This window comes from Zootoca vivipara, chromosome 1, assembly GCF_965207765.1.
Source record: "Zootoca vivipara chromosome 1, rZooViv2.hap1.1, whole genome shotgun sequence".
Classification (NCBI taxonomy): Eukaryota; Metazoa; Chordata; class Lepidosauria; order Squamata; family Lacertidae; genus Zootoca; species Zootoca vivipara.
The window spans coordinates 74,998,274-75,012,696 of record NC_142582.1 but is presented as its reverse complement, the minus strand read 5'-3'; the positions used below and the strand labels follow the sequence as shown (position 1 = coordinate 75,012,696).

General features: G+C 41.1%; 1 protein-coding gene across 1 annotated transcript in view; it reads left to right on the top strand.

Moving 5' to 3' along the window:
* SLC17A6 (solute carrier family 17 member 6) overlaps window positions 1–9,658 on the top strand; it is a 52,461-nt gene extending 42,803 nt beyond the window's left edge. Inside the window, exons 8-12 of the mRNA XM_035117534.3 lie at window positions 527–676; window positions 3,807–3,939; window positions 5,793–5,903; window positions 6,102–6,229; window positions 7,223–9,658. Coding sequence (XP_034973425.1) covers window positions 527–676; window positions 3,807–3,939; window positions 5,793–5,903; window positions 6,102–6,229; window positions 7,223–7,567 — 867 coding nt within the window. The 3' untranslated portion in view covers window positions 7,568–9,658. The remainder of the gene's footprint in view (window positions 1–526; window positions 677–3,806; window positions 3,940–5,792; window positions 5,904–6,101; window positions 6,230–7,222) is intronic.
* Window positions 9,659–14,423: the final 4,765 nt, after the last annotated feature.

Below are 14,423 nucleotides of genomic sequence, written 5' to 3'. Positions count from 1 at the left end.
ACCCTGACATTCAGAGATAATGAGCTTCTAGCTTATGCTGGAGTTGTATTTATAAGGAATGTTGTACCCAACACACACAGATGCAGCTCTTGAGTGATGCCCATTTTCTTAGTCCATTTTCATGTTGAAAAGGGGGTGAATCCCACACAGCTCAGTGAGAGATAGGAATGTCAGTTCAGTAATAAAATAATTATTCTCAGTGCAATAATAAAACTCTGCAATCCAGAATGTTATTTTATTATCACAAGAAGTGAAATAAAAAAGAACAAGGATTTTTGAACACATTTTAGATATGGATTTTAAGCATTTATGCATGACTTTGTGTTCCTGCTGCTAATCTCTGCCAATCTTCCAAATACATATAGACTTCCTGCTTGTTTTTACATGCGCAAGTACTGTGTAGCAACACGTGTGTGTGTGTGTGTGTGTGTGTGTGTGTGTGTGTGTGTGTAGTCAGACCAGTTAGCAGACTCAAAATGTGAGGTTACATCCATGAAAAGCAATGATTCCCTGTTTTTTTTTCCAGAAATACAAGACTCCATGGAGAAAATTTTTTACTTCTATGCCTGTCTATGCAATCATTGTTGCAAACTTCTGTAGAAGCTGGACTTTTTACCTACTGCTCATTAGTCAGCCTGCTTACTTTGAAGAGGTGTTTGGATTTGAAATAAGCAAGGTATGGTATTATTATTGACTGATTCTATAACTTCATACAGGGGTGTTTCTAGCCACCAGCTGCCTGGTGAAGGTGGAAGTTGTTTGTGAATGAACAGGGAGACACTTTCTTACCCAGCCTCAATGGAGTCTATGGAACACCTTTCAAAGTGGTACCAGAATGAATGGAGGCCATAGAGCCTAAATGCTGCTTTGCAGAACAAAAATGTTTCTTATCCCCGCCCCCAAAGATAGCTCCTCATAACTCTGAATATGGGTTTTCCTAATTTAGCTTAAAATATAGGATTCTCAGTGCTGCCTATGTGTGTGCCCCAAAGACCAGAAATGGTTAGAAATGCCTTAATATGTTTTGTTGAGCAAATCACCACTTTCTTTAATTGTTCAAAGCAACAAGCAAATAAATCCAATTTCACCTTCATATACTGTACAGTTGTTGTTGTTTAGTTGTTTAGTCGTGTCCGACTCTTCATGAACCCATGGACCCTAGCACGCCAGGCACTCCTGTCTTCCACTGTCTCCTGCAGTTTGGTCAAACTCATGTTTGTAGCTTCGAGAACACTGTCCAACCATCTCATCCTCTGTCGTCCCCTTCTCCTAGTGCCCTAAATCTTTCCCAACATCAGGGTCTTTTCCAGGGAGTCTTCTCTTCTTATGAGGTGGCCAAAGTATTGGAGCCTCAGCTTCACGATCTGTCCTTCCAGGGAGCACTCAGGGCTGATTTCCTTAAGAATGGATAGGTTTGATCTTCTTGCAGTCCATGGGACTCTCAAGAGTCTCCTCCAGCACCATAATTGATCCCCTTCATGGATCAATGCCTTGTCATGGCGAAGGGGCTTGAATAACTCAGAGAAGCTATGAGCTATGCCATGCAGGGCCACCCAAGATGGACAGGTCATAGTGGAGAGTTTTGACTAAACGTGATCCACCTGGAGAAGGAACTGGCAAGCCACTCCAGTATCCCTGCCAAGAAAACTCCATGGACAAAGACAACAGGCATACTGTACAGTATTGGCTTGAATATAATCCTCACTTTTCCCACAAATTCCAACTGTGAAAAGTTAAAGTGCGACTTATATTCATGACCTTACGGTATGCAGCCAGGAGCACAGGGCAAACAGCGCCAGGGGCGCCGCAGAGCGGCGCCTGACCTACAAGACCAGGAAGGGAGAGAGCGATGGCGGGGAAAGGCTGTCGGCAACGCAGCATAGCTCCCCCCCCCCAGTATGCAGCCAGGAGCACAGGGCAAACAGCGCCAGGAGCAGCTTATATTCAGATATTGAATGGAGCAGCTTATATTCAGGTATTTTTTTCCTTTTTTTCTTTCCCCCCAATTTTAAAGGTGCGGCTTATATTCAGGCCAATACGGTATGGATGTACCACAAGTCATATGCTTTTATAGGATTACTTTTTTTGTTTATATATTGCAATTAATTTTAATAATTATGGGCTGGCAACATGGGTTGGATAAAGACTCTAACACTACAGCTCAAAGCAGGAAAGGAAGTGCTCTGCACCTACCATGAAGAAACTCAAGTGAAGATAGCAGCACAATATGCATATCCCATACATTATAGGACAGATTAAATGCTTAGAATCTGTTAAAGAGGCAAATGCTCAAAGTGTTTGCTGTGCATAATGACCTCAAGAAAGCCCTTATCAAAACAATTTCTATTTCCAGGAAGGGGGGGGATGTTTTTTTCTACTGTTCTCACAAGTTCAGTAACATGTCCTACCTTATGCTGCTTTCAGTCTGATGCAACAGAATTTCTTTATGCTCTTTATATTTGGTTTATTTTGTTTATTAATAGACAAAAATTAGAAGATAAACAGAAATAGTTGCTGTTGCTGTAGCATAGCACCATTCAAGTTCTAGTGCATTCCACATTTAGAAGAAATATGAGCATGCTATAATCACATCTTCCTTCTGGTAAGGGTGATCTGTTTCTCATCTTCCATTGCCATCTTTCCTGGTGATGTAAAGAAAACTGCACGGAAGAGGTGGATATCAACAATAAAAATAATATCGTATTGAGTTATCTATTTTGCTTTCCAGAGATGGAATTCTAGCATTCCAACAACTCTGTCAACAGAATGTCTTGTACTTGTATTAATTCAGCATTTTAAGCATCTGGATATCATCCTGTTAGTGACACAGGAAATGTCCATGAATGCTGACAAATCCAATTTAAACCCAAGAACAGAGCCACATTCTCTCAACATCAGACACATTGTTTCGGCACTCAGAAAGGGCTGCTTTTCCATTCACACCTGTGGTACAGATGGATGGACCAGCTGCATCTCAACTTGGAATGGACCCAAATATTTACCCTCCTCCTGAGAATTCTTCGGAAAGCTTGGGCTTTCCCCAAGAGTTCTCTGAAAACTCACAAAGACCTGGCCAAATCTGAATGTCTGTATCTGGGCTTTCTGATGTTCTAGCCTTCCTGCAGCTGGTTTTACTTCTCCCTCTTTTGCAAACTTACATTGTAAAATGGGGAAGGAGTGAAACTAGCTGCAGAGAGCTCCCCCCCCCTCCATTTGCCTTCATCCAAGCCTCCTTTTCAAGAAACCCAACACCACCATTTCACATTGTTCCGTCTTTTCTCATGGCAGTATCTCAGATATTGAATTCTGGCTGATTTCAGCTGGTAGCAGTTTAGTTAGGCATGATTGCAGAAATGAGCACAAACTCAGATTTATGCTGTAATCACTTCATGCTGGAATGTTCATGTTAACTGATCTTCAGGTGCTCATGAAAGGACTGACTAAGATCTTAACAAAAGTTAAGTACAGTTCTGGTGGTAGCAAAATTCAGAACAGGTGAATTCTAGTTCCAAACTTTAGCTGCTATAGGAAGCTCAAAGTGGCTAATATATTCTCTATATTTACTGTCATTAAGATATTTACAGCAGGAAATAAAAGTTATTTATGGGCTGTTTGCAGATTTAACTCCTTGACTCAGAAATCCAAATGCCCTCCCCCCCCCAAAATGCTGGTGACTTTCTTCTTCAAATAGATATTCTCTTTAAAAGTTTTCTTGTGCTTACAGAGAAATGCTGCTGATTCTTTCCTCCCGCATAATGCCCAATCAATACATTTGATTAGCACTCTGCTTGTTATTCTAACCTTAGGTGGGGATGTTATCCGCTGTGCCACATTTAGTGATGACTATTATTGTGCCTATTGGGGGACAAATTGCAGACTTTCTGAGAAGCAGACAAATTCTTTCAACTACTAATGTCAGGAAGATAATGAACTGTGGAGGTAAGTCATTACACCTTATTAAAAGGCTTTGAGCACAGTATAGAATACCCAGTTGGCAACACTTTCACAGTCACGCTAAAGCTTTCATTACAGTTACTGTGATAAAGCTACATGATTAAAATGTTTATAATGTGCTGGTTCATGTTTGATCATATAATAGAACAGACACATGCCCTCCTCTTCATGAAGCACAGGAGGCAGATCTCACATTTCCTAAGTGCACCGGTCTTTAAAGACCTACATTGCTCCCAGTACGTTTCTGAGCACAATTCAAAGTGTTGGTGCTGACCTTTAAAGCCCTAGATGGCCTCGGTCCAGTATACCGGAAGGAGCATCTCCACCCACATCAGCCAGCCTCGACACTGAGGTCCAATGCCGAAGGCCTTCTGGCAGTTCCCTCACTACAGGGAACCAGGCAGAGGGCCTTCTCGGTAGTGGCACCCCCCCCCAATGGAACACCCTCCTATCAGATGTCAAAGAAATAAACAACTATATGACATTTTCAAGACATCTGAAGGCAGCCCTGTTTAGGGAAGTTTTTAATGACTGGTGTTTTAATGTATTTTTAATCTTTTGTTGGAAGCCACCCAGAGTGGTTGGGGAAACCCAGCCAGATGGGCGAGGTAGAAACAATAAATTATTATTATTATTATGAAATAAGTTTGCATCAGTCTGGCCCAATCTGGCTTGTATGCATATATTGTTATGTGGACTCATGTCATACACTGCCCATCTCTTTGAATGCTGGAGGGGAAGTGTGCACCTGTTTCTACACCACGCAAAGAAAACTGACAGGAGGATTTTATGAATTAGCTCAGAGCTATGTAGTTCTGTAGACCAGTGATTTTCAAAGTGGGTGGTATTGTCCATTGGGGTGGGGGATTACCTGGTGTGTGTGTTGGGGGGGCTATGAGACAGGGAAGGCTGGAGGTGTAAATGACTATTAGATGTTGAAAAGTTGGTATCGCTGTTGAATTAATTAAACTAAATGGATTTTAATTGGATTTTGAATAAATTTGCAATTAGATGTTTCTGTTCTGAATTCTATTGTGTTATTATCCTCCATAGTGGGTCATGCAAACAGATATTTTGAATAATCCTTTTTTATAGGATAGCGGGCACCTCCCCCCGCATCACTGTTCCAGGACAGTCCACTCTGTTGTACAGAGAAATTCCTCATCTTGCCCAATAGCTCTAAGTCTGGATAGGTGGGTCTTGAGTTGCTGTATCTTCTCTTCCAGCAAGGCAACCAACTTGCACTTGCTGCAGGTGTAGTTTTGCACATTCTCAGGCAGGAAGGCAACCAGGTGCTGTAGGTCACTGCAGCAGCTTTCTCACAATCCATGTCTCTTGGTCCTAAGTACACCCTGAGATGTCCAGTCTTCCCCCTAAAACTAATGATGATGATGATGATGATGATGTAATAAGGTAATACTTGTACCTCACCCATCTGACTGTGTTGCCCCAGCCATTCTGGGTGGCTTCCAACAGAATATAAGAAAAACACAACAAAATGTCAGACGTTAAAAGGCTCCCAATACAGGGCTGATGTTAAATATCTACAGAAGGTCATATAACTGTTTATCTCTTAAGGATGATTTATTATTTGTAAACTCCCCTGTTAAATGCTCTCACAAACCCCCTATTCACAAGCTCTCAGAGACTACCATCAGCTAAGCAGAACTAAGTAGATCTTTGTCAAATGTTTCATAGTAGAAGAATATGGAAACATTCCAGCTTAAAGCTTACAGTTAAGGAGAAGCACACTGAAATGTTGTCTGTCCACCAGCCTACCTCCTAGATTCCTCAGTACAATGTGTAGCATCAATGACTTTTTCTTTTAATTTCCCAAGGTTTCGGAATGGAAGCAACTCTTCTCTTGGTAGTTGGTTATTCACATAGTAAAGGTGTGGCCATTTCCTTCTTAGTGCTTGCTGTGGGCTTCAGTGGATTTGCTATATCTGGTGAGTGAACTTCTCTCCCAACAGAATACGTTGAATCACAATAAACAAAAATGGGATCTAGAATCATTATGTAAATTGCAATGTTTCCTGTGAATATGGTAAGGCTATCAATAACGGATAAATATAAGCAAAACCTTATTCAGTGCAGTGTCTTCTCTGTTGATGAGGTATTTTTTTTTTTTGGCCTTCATTTTACAGGATTCAATGTTAACCACTTAGATATCGCCCCAAGATATGCCAGTATCTTAATGGGGATTTCAAATGGAGTCGGGACATTGTCTGGAATGGTGTGTCCTATAATTGTTGGAGCAATGACAAAGAACAAAGTAAGTTTCCAAAATAGTTTTTGTTACCTCTGCCTGAACCATTGAGGGATGAAAGAACAGTCTCATAAGTCTATATTGTCATTCTGTTGCACCAAAAAGTCAATTCATAGTACAGTAGTTTCCTCACCTCACAATGGTAAAGTGAGCAGATCCTGGAAAAATCATGGGAAACAGTGTAACATTGATTGGCTACACTTTTCACAACATAGCTGAAAGTGAAAACTCACCCAAACTGTGTGCTGTACCTCCTGTGAAAGCCTCACATTTTAGGAAGATTGAATCTAGTGTTACAGGAGCATGCAATGGGCTGTGGGTTCACAGTCCTGCTGGGAGCATGTGGGACATGATTACATAAACCGATGCTCCTACAACTGCCTTCACCAACTTGGGGTCCTCCACAGGTTGTTGGACTCCAGCTTCCATCATCACTGACTATTGGGTGTTGTGGCTGGGGCTGATGGGAGATGGAGTCCAATAACATCTGGAGGACTGCAGGTTCCTCAACATTGGGATAGTATATGGTGACGGGCTGAGGCTCAGTTGTGGAATATTTTCATGTCCCAATCCCCGGATTCTTTGGTGTCTTGGGTTGGTGATGCTATGGAGATCTGCTGCTCTTCCCCCTGCTGGGCATGGCTGAATCCTTGAGATTTTGGAAAGCAATTGGCAATCAGATTCAGGACTCACAGAGTATAATATGGCTTCAGATGTTCATGAGTTGTAAGCGGAGCAGTATACAGCAGATATTCTCTACATGCCTTGCATGCCTATGCAACTGAAGCCACTCCATAGGGCAGGAGTAGCTGACCTGTGACCCTCCAGATGTTGTAGGACTCCAACCTCTCATAAGCCTCCAGCAACATCTGGAGGGCCAAAGATGAGCCACACTTGCTGCAGGATTTGTATCAACCAGCCATGATTTTGATAAAGACTAATTCAGGACCAGAAGAGCCACGCACAGCTATTCTGACACTCCAATCTTCTTCCTCACAGACACGCGAGGAGTGGCAGTATGTCTTCCTTATTGCTTCTTTGGTCCATTACGGGGGAGTTATTTTCTATGGCATATTTGCTTCGGGAGAGAAACAACCGTGGGCAGACCCAGAACAGACAAGTGAAGAAAAATGTGGCTTCATTCATGAAGATGAACTTGATGAAGAAACGGGGGACATTACTCAGAATTATGTAAATTATGGTACCACTAAATCTTACGGTGCTACGACCCAATTGGCTCAGGTCAATGGCGGCTGGCCAAATGGTTGGGAGAAGAAAGAAGAATTTGTACAAGAAGAAGCACAAGACTCATATAGCTATAAGGAAAGAGAAGATTATTCATAACAGACCTATGTTGAATATATTTTGTAGTGTTCGTGATTTATTCATTGTGATTGTTTGCACACACACAAAATGTGGTATAATGTAAACACATATCAGGCAAGAAGGTCTTACTGTAAAAATGAAAAACAAAACAAAACAAAAACCCATTTAAGTGCAATCTGTATGAGTTTGTGACATCTCATCAGTTCCATTTGGGTGTCTCCATTCACTAGTTTTAAAGGTTATCTGGTCAAAACTACAAAGGAAACTAGGTACTTGCAGTAAAATGAGTGTTAAGCTCATAGCTAAGGATTAAAGCACAACAACCAACCAAGTCGGTACACCGACTCTTCTGTTTAGAAAGCCAAAACTACTTGATTTTTTAAAAAAATGCACTTACATATTTGTTACACTGTCTTGAAAGAGATCATAAAATTGATTGTGTGAATTTAACCACATGTTTACTTGGTACGATGTAGGAAATGTACGGTTGGTCTAAGACATTGATTTCTTAGAGAATAAGGCTTCTGTTTTAGATTACAATAAAGCTCCAACCCGATTCCCATCCGAGAGAATTGAATTGGGACTTTGTAGAACAATCTAAGATATAATGTATATTTATTGTGCTTAATATGCTGCAGGCTACTTTGTGATAAAGGAATTGTTTTTACTGAATGTTTAGGCACAAATGTTTTATTTCTCTTCTTTACAGACTCATGCAGTCTTTGTATGTGTCATGTTCTTCCTTACATGTACCAGCCAGTATAAAGTCACATGTAGTCTACTGTGCAGAATGTTAAATAACTGAAGCAAGGCAAAGGAGTATTCGGTGTACTCATTGTCTGCAGAGTCATTAGAAAGAGAGAGCATAACCCAAGCAGATCCAAAGAAAAAATGTACCGCAGACAAGTAGCCCTAGAACAAATTGGATGTATTTCTTTTGAAGCCTGTTTTGAAATAAATGCAAGAAAGGGAGAAGAAATTAGCTATTTGTTTAATCCTGGATAGTTTTTCATATTTTCAGATGCTGTGCCACAGCTATATAAATAAAGTCATAGTTTATTGAAGATGCTGTATAATTATAGAAAATAGTACTATTTTAAAGATTTCTGAATTTTAAGAAAAAAATGTATTTGTCTTTCAAATAAATAGAACTATAAAGGACCCAGAGTATGAGCAACAATCTTCGTGGTGAGTCAAAAGTGGAACTGGGGTTGGGCTTAGGTGGAGGAGGGTAACTTCTACTTTTGCAATGCTCAAGTGCAATTCAGATCCATCGCAATCAATGGAAGGTTTGCCATTGGCTTCAGTGGACCGCAGGCTACAGGTCTTTGCCTTGATAGGAAAGCCTTGTGCACTGCAGTTCAGGAGCTCCAGTGAGCACACTGGACTCCCACAGGCTTTCCACAGGGGCGACTCAGAGCACATGCATCTTTTTGTGCCTGAGGGATCTGACCTCGCTGAAGTGAATAGGGAAACCTGAGAAAGCGGAAGCTCTGTATGTGCTTCATGAACACAGAGTTCCGGATCAGGGCCTTGCATTATTATTTTTTAAAGCGTCATTCAGCAAGATTTGTAGTGTAAGTGTACCAAGCAATAAGTGCCATGCACTTTGCAGTGCGTGCTCTTTTAATCTCTTTGTTACTGTGACTGCTGAGCTTGTAGGTCCTTGAGACAGTTGGGGTAATAACTAAAAAACTAAACAAAAGGCCAGACCAATCAACAATGGACTACATTAGAATGCCAGACCACTTACTGCTCTTACAAGTATCCATTTCCCAACTCCAATGAAACAACTATCATTGTATGTTTAAAAAAGCCATTCTGGGTTTTTTGATCTGCTCCTTGTAGTGTGCTAGTACTTTAAGGCCCTGCTACTGCAATATACAACTTGAGGATTGTTCTTCTTCTTCTTTATTATTATTAAACAAGAATAAAATAAAGTGAACCATACTTTGATCCGGAGGGGGGGAAATACCAATTCTATATTTTGCTTTGTGCCTCAAAGTGATGTAAAATGTGGCCATAGCTTTTGCTGTGAAAAGATGTGGACTGTGTCACTTTTGTTGCTGCAAAAAGTGTTAATAAATGCTCTATTTATCCTTTTATATATAAAGGAAGCACCTGTGTGATTTCTTCTGGCATGACTTGTATGGACCAGCTTCTCTTACCTCTTTGCAATGGGCATTGACTGCACACATGAACAGTCCGGCTGCTCGAGGTTTGCTGTTATATCATTGGCCCACAGTTATTGGACCCTAGGTAAAGGTAAAGAGACCCCTGACCATTAGGTCCAGTCGTGACCGACTCTGGGGCTGCGCGCTCATCTCGCATTATTGGCTGAGGGAGCCGGCGTATAGCTTCCAGGTCATGTGGCCAGCATGACAAAGCCGCTTCTGGCGAACCAGAGCAGCACATGGAAACGCCGTTTACCTTCCCGCTGTAGCGGTTCCTATTTATCTACTTGCATTTTGACGTGCTTTCGAACTGCTAGGTTGGCAGGAGCTGGGACCAAGCAACGGGAGCTCACCCCGTCACAGGGATTCGAACCGCTGACCTTCTGATCAGCAAGCCCTAGGCTCAGTGGTTTAACCACAGCACCACCTGGTCAATTGGACCCTAGAGCAGCTCCTAAATCAATCCTGAAGGTATAGCATGGTTATGACAGAGACAGAGAAGATACAGCAACATCTTCTCTCACATGGACTTCTTTAGGCAAAACTGCACAGCATGCAATCCAAGTAAAATGTCCCTTCTGAACATTCTCCATTCTTTATACCACATTGTCCCATTTCTAAGTGTCAGTAATTAATGGGTGGGATCCAGAGTTCACCTGAGCAAAGCTTCAGAATAGGATATTTCTGCCGGTGGAGAGGCTTTTGTTTTTATTTTTTGGGCCAAGTCTTTCTTGCACCTGGAGTTGCCTGCAAAGCTGTTCAGGAAGGTTGGAGAAACCTCTGGAAAAGTGTGAGAGTTAGCTCAGAGGGTATCATGGGGCAAGGAAAACAAATTTTCCAGCAAGACTCTTATGTGGACCTCAGTCCTTTCTATGAATGGAAAGAGCTTTTCCATTCACAAAAAGGACACTCTGGATCCAAACAATTGTATTTTCCACAGCAACAAGTTCCTTCTGTCTTTGGTTAACATAATGCAAGAAATATGAGAGTATCAGAAGAGTAATGTGCCCACTATTACATTTACATATTCAGATTCAGGTTTCAGAGATAATATGCCTCTCAGTACCAGTTATCTGGAAGCATAACTGACAGAGACCTATTGCTAACCTGTTTCTAGGTTTCCACAGGCTTCTGGTAGGCCTCTGTGAGGAAAAAGATGCTCGATTAGATGGACCTAGGATCTGATCTAGGAGGGCTCTTACATTCTCATGTACCTTTCCAGCGAGAGCGTTATAAAGAGAGATGGTCATTGTTTTGGTTCTGTGGAGATTTATCACAGAAACAATCGTTCTTCTAAAGCACACGGTTTACTAATGAGCCCAGCAGCTCCAAAAACCTATGATGGGTTCCAAGAATCACTGGTGCATTTTTGAGAACTTTGAGTTATGAATTGTAAAAATACAGCAAATTCCAAGGGGAAAATCTTTTTTTATGGTAACAGTTGAACAGTAGTCACAAAAGAATATCTGTGCATCGGAATTCTCTTTCAGTGGGAAATAAAGAAAGGGGGGGAAATGCTGGTGTGGGAGAAATGTCACAGCTGAAAGCTGCAAGAATGAAAAGATCAAATTGACATTTCAAGTCACTGCCATGGAGAGATAAAAATGGTTTTGTTCCGTATTGGGTTAGCCCCAGAGAGAGATGGGGAAAAAAATCCAGTAATATAACTACTATTAACTGCTCAAGACCAGATGCTTAGTACTGTACCTTAGTTTTGTTTTCTATGTATCAGGATATTTTTTAAAACTCAAAATCACATCTCAGAACTGTACCAATATATGTTTCACTGCAGGCCCCTGTAAGGCATTTCAGAGTTCTGCTTTGGCTAGAACTATCCTATAACCATCAAGCATTTTACATATCACCACCAACTTTTTTAAAAAAGTTTCTTTCTCCCTTGCCTCAGAACTGCTTAACTGACAGTTAAAGTTTCCCTGGTGGCAGAGATCGCCAACCTTTTTGGACCAGTGGGCACATTTTGAGAGCGTGTTCCTGGTGCACAAAATGGCTGACATGGGGGCAGGGCATGGCATAACACAAAATTAGATGGCAGTCATGGTGTATACATGGTGTGTTTCTAAAGTAGAAAAGTCTTCACCTGATGAATTTCTCCCTGCCATTAAGCTGCTTGAAGGCACATTAAGTCTGTTTTTCCTCTAATGCCAACCCTAAACCAAAGTGTAGGCTGCCTTATTAAACACAAAGAGACTTACTTCTGAATAGACATGTATACCATTATATTCAAGTCACACTGATAAACTTGAAATCTTCAGAAATCAATCATATCCCACAGAGATGGAAACTAAAATTTAAAATGAAGAGTTTCTTCTTCTTCTTCTTCTTCTTCTTCTTCTTCTTCTTCTTCTTCTTCTTCTTCTTCTTCTTCTTCTTCTTCTTCTTCTCTCTGCTTTTTAAAAAAGAAACAAACAAAAACCCCTCTCAGAATCTGCTTCTTTCTCTAGACCAGGCATCCCCAAACTGCGGCCCTCCAGATGTTTTGGCCTCCAACTCCCATGATCCCTAGCTAAGAGGACCAGTGGTCAGGGATGATGGGAATTGTAGTCCAAAACATCTGGAGGGCCAAAGTTTGGGGATGCCTGCTCTAGACAGTAAGTTTGCTCATACACATGTTCTGTCAGATTCTGTGTCTTTCACTAGCTAATTTAATTACACTGTTCTTTATTTAGAACAAAATCCTTTGAGTCTTGTTATGAGTTGCTTATTCTTCAAAGAATGCTGAAGAGATGGAATACAATGCTGTCAAGGATCTATATTATCTTTTTTTTTTTAGGGACATAAGTAGTGGAAATGCAAAATATGCATAACATTATACCACTGATATAGAAGTCAGTGCACCTTTCTCATAGGTCTAGTGCAATGAGCGCCCTTATTTATGCAGGCTGAGGCACAGGACTAACTTTAGGTTCCAGGGCTATTCCATGGTCTAAGTGAAATCCTGAATATTAGGCATCCAATGGACTCGTGTTCAATCCCTAGCTGCTACCACCAGGGGCAGGCTTTGGAATTTTTTGGTAATACAGCACTCATAATCCTTAACCAGTCAGCATAGACAATATTGAGCTAAATGGACCAAATACTGAACTAGATGTCTGACTTTGCACTGTAGTATTAGAAACTATAAGAGCACTCCTCAATGCTTTTGCTTATGCTAAGTATGAATTTTCTCCTTTCTTGCGACTAGTAGCACCTGAGCCACCAGGAGCTTGCCATTTGTGCAGCAATGCTCTCCTGTGGGACTCGGCTGGAGTCATTCTGTCATGTGCAGCCATTAAATTTAGCCAGGGACTGTCAGCAAAGTGTAAGAAGATGCAGATGGATGAATTATTGATTCCCACTAGGGGCGAGCGATTGGAATATATTTGCAGCTCATCTTTGAAAAACAACAGCCCCTTTTTTTAAAAAACAACAACTGTAAGCAATGAAAGTAGAAGCATTTTCTGCTTGCTATTGACATATTTAACTGAAGATTTTCTTTATATATATATATATATATATATATATAATCTTGTTTGCATATTCTTTGATTTGGTGATATATTGGGCTCATAATAAGGATCTCAGCCCAGCATCCATAACAATTCACTTATGCATGAGCTTGCAAGGTTTTGCAATTCTCTTCTCTCCCTCCTGATTAGATAAGCAATAGTAAAAAAGAAAAAAGCAAGAAAAAAGCAATAGTATACATGATTAGATAGTGTGTACCCAGAAAAGGCAATCAAATGTAATAGTGATTGTAAGTGTATCCCCCCGCTGGCCTGATTATGTGGATGGAGAGTTCTTGTGGCAAAGCACAAAATGTACAATTATTTTAATTTGATATAGTATCAATTGTGACTATAATACATCCATATTGTTATTCCCCTTGATGAGACATTCCCTTGTGTGCAGCAGCTTAGCTACAACACAGAGAGCTGTCTTTGGGGCTCTGCTATTGTTATTTAATCCTTGGGGATGTTGGTGTGTGCCTTTTCTTTCATCCTGTTGCCGTATGAAAATATCAGAAACCAATTGGTTGACCCACAGGATTGTTGCTTTTATGGACTGGCTACAACTGAGTGTCTTTGAGAACAGTGAAGTGTCTTCACTGAGTGTCTTTGAGAACAGTGAAGGTGTGGGTTGCACAGCCAAACAGTGATCCCTCTGGTTACAAACTTAATTCGTTCTGGAGGTCCGTTCTTAAGCTGAAACCGTTCTTATCCTGAGGTGCGCTTTCACTAATGGGGTCTCCTGCTGTGTGCGCGCCTCTGGCACACGATTTCCGTTCGCATCCTGGGGCAAAGTTCACAACCAGGAGCAGCTACTTCTGGGTTAGCGGAGTTCATAACCCAAAGTGTTTGTAACCAGAGGTACCACTGTATATGTAAACCACCCTCAGAAGAGGAAGGGGGAGAAATGCATGGTTCTAGCATCTATGTGGAACATCCATATCACATTACTTTATCAGCATGATAGATGGAGGTGTCCTATCTACATTGCCCTAGGAATAGAGTCATTGGCCCAGGAAAGTGTTTTAACTAGGCTTAAGAAGATTTGATATACCGTAAACTGCTGCACTATATAACAGGAGAAGGCATGTTATCAAAGGAGGCATGCTTTGTATCTTCAATGCATGTCATGCCTGACTAAGAGGTTGAATAAGGTGCTAGCAGACATCTAGTGAGCTTCTGCAAGAAAGGCTTT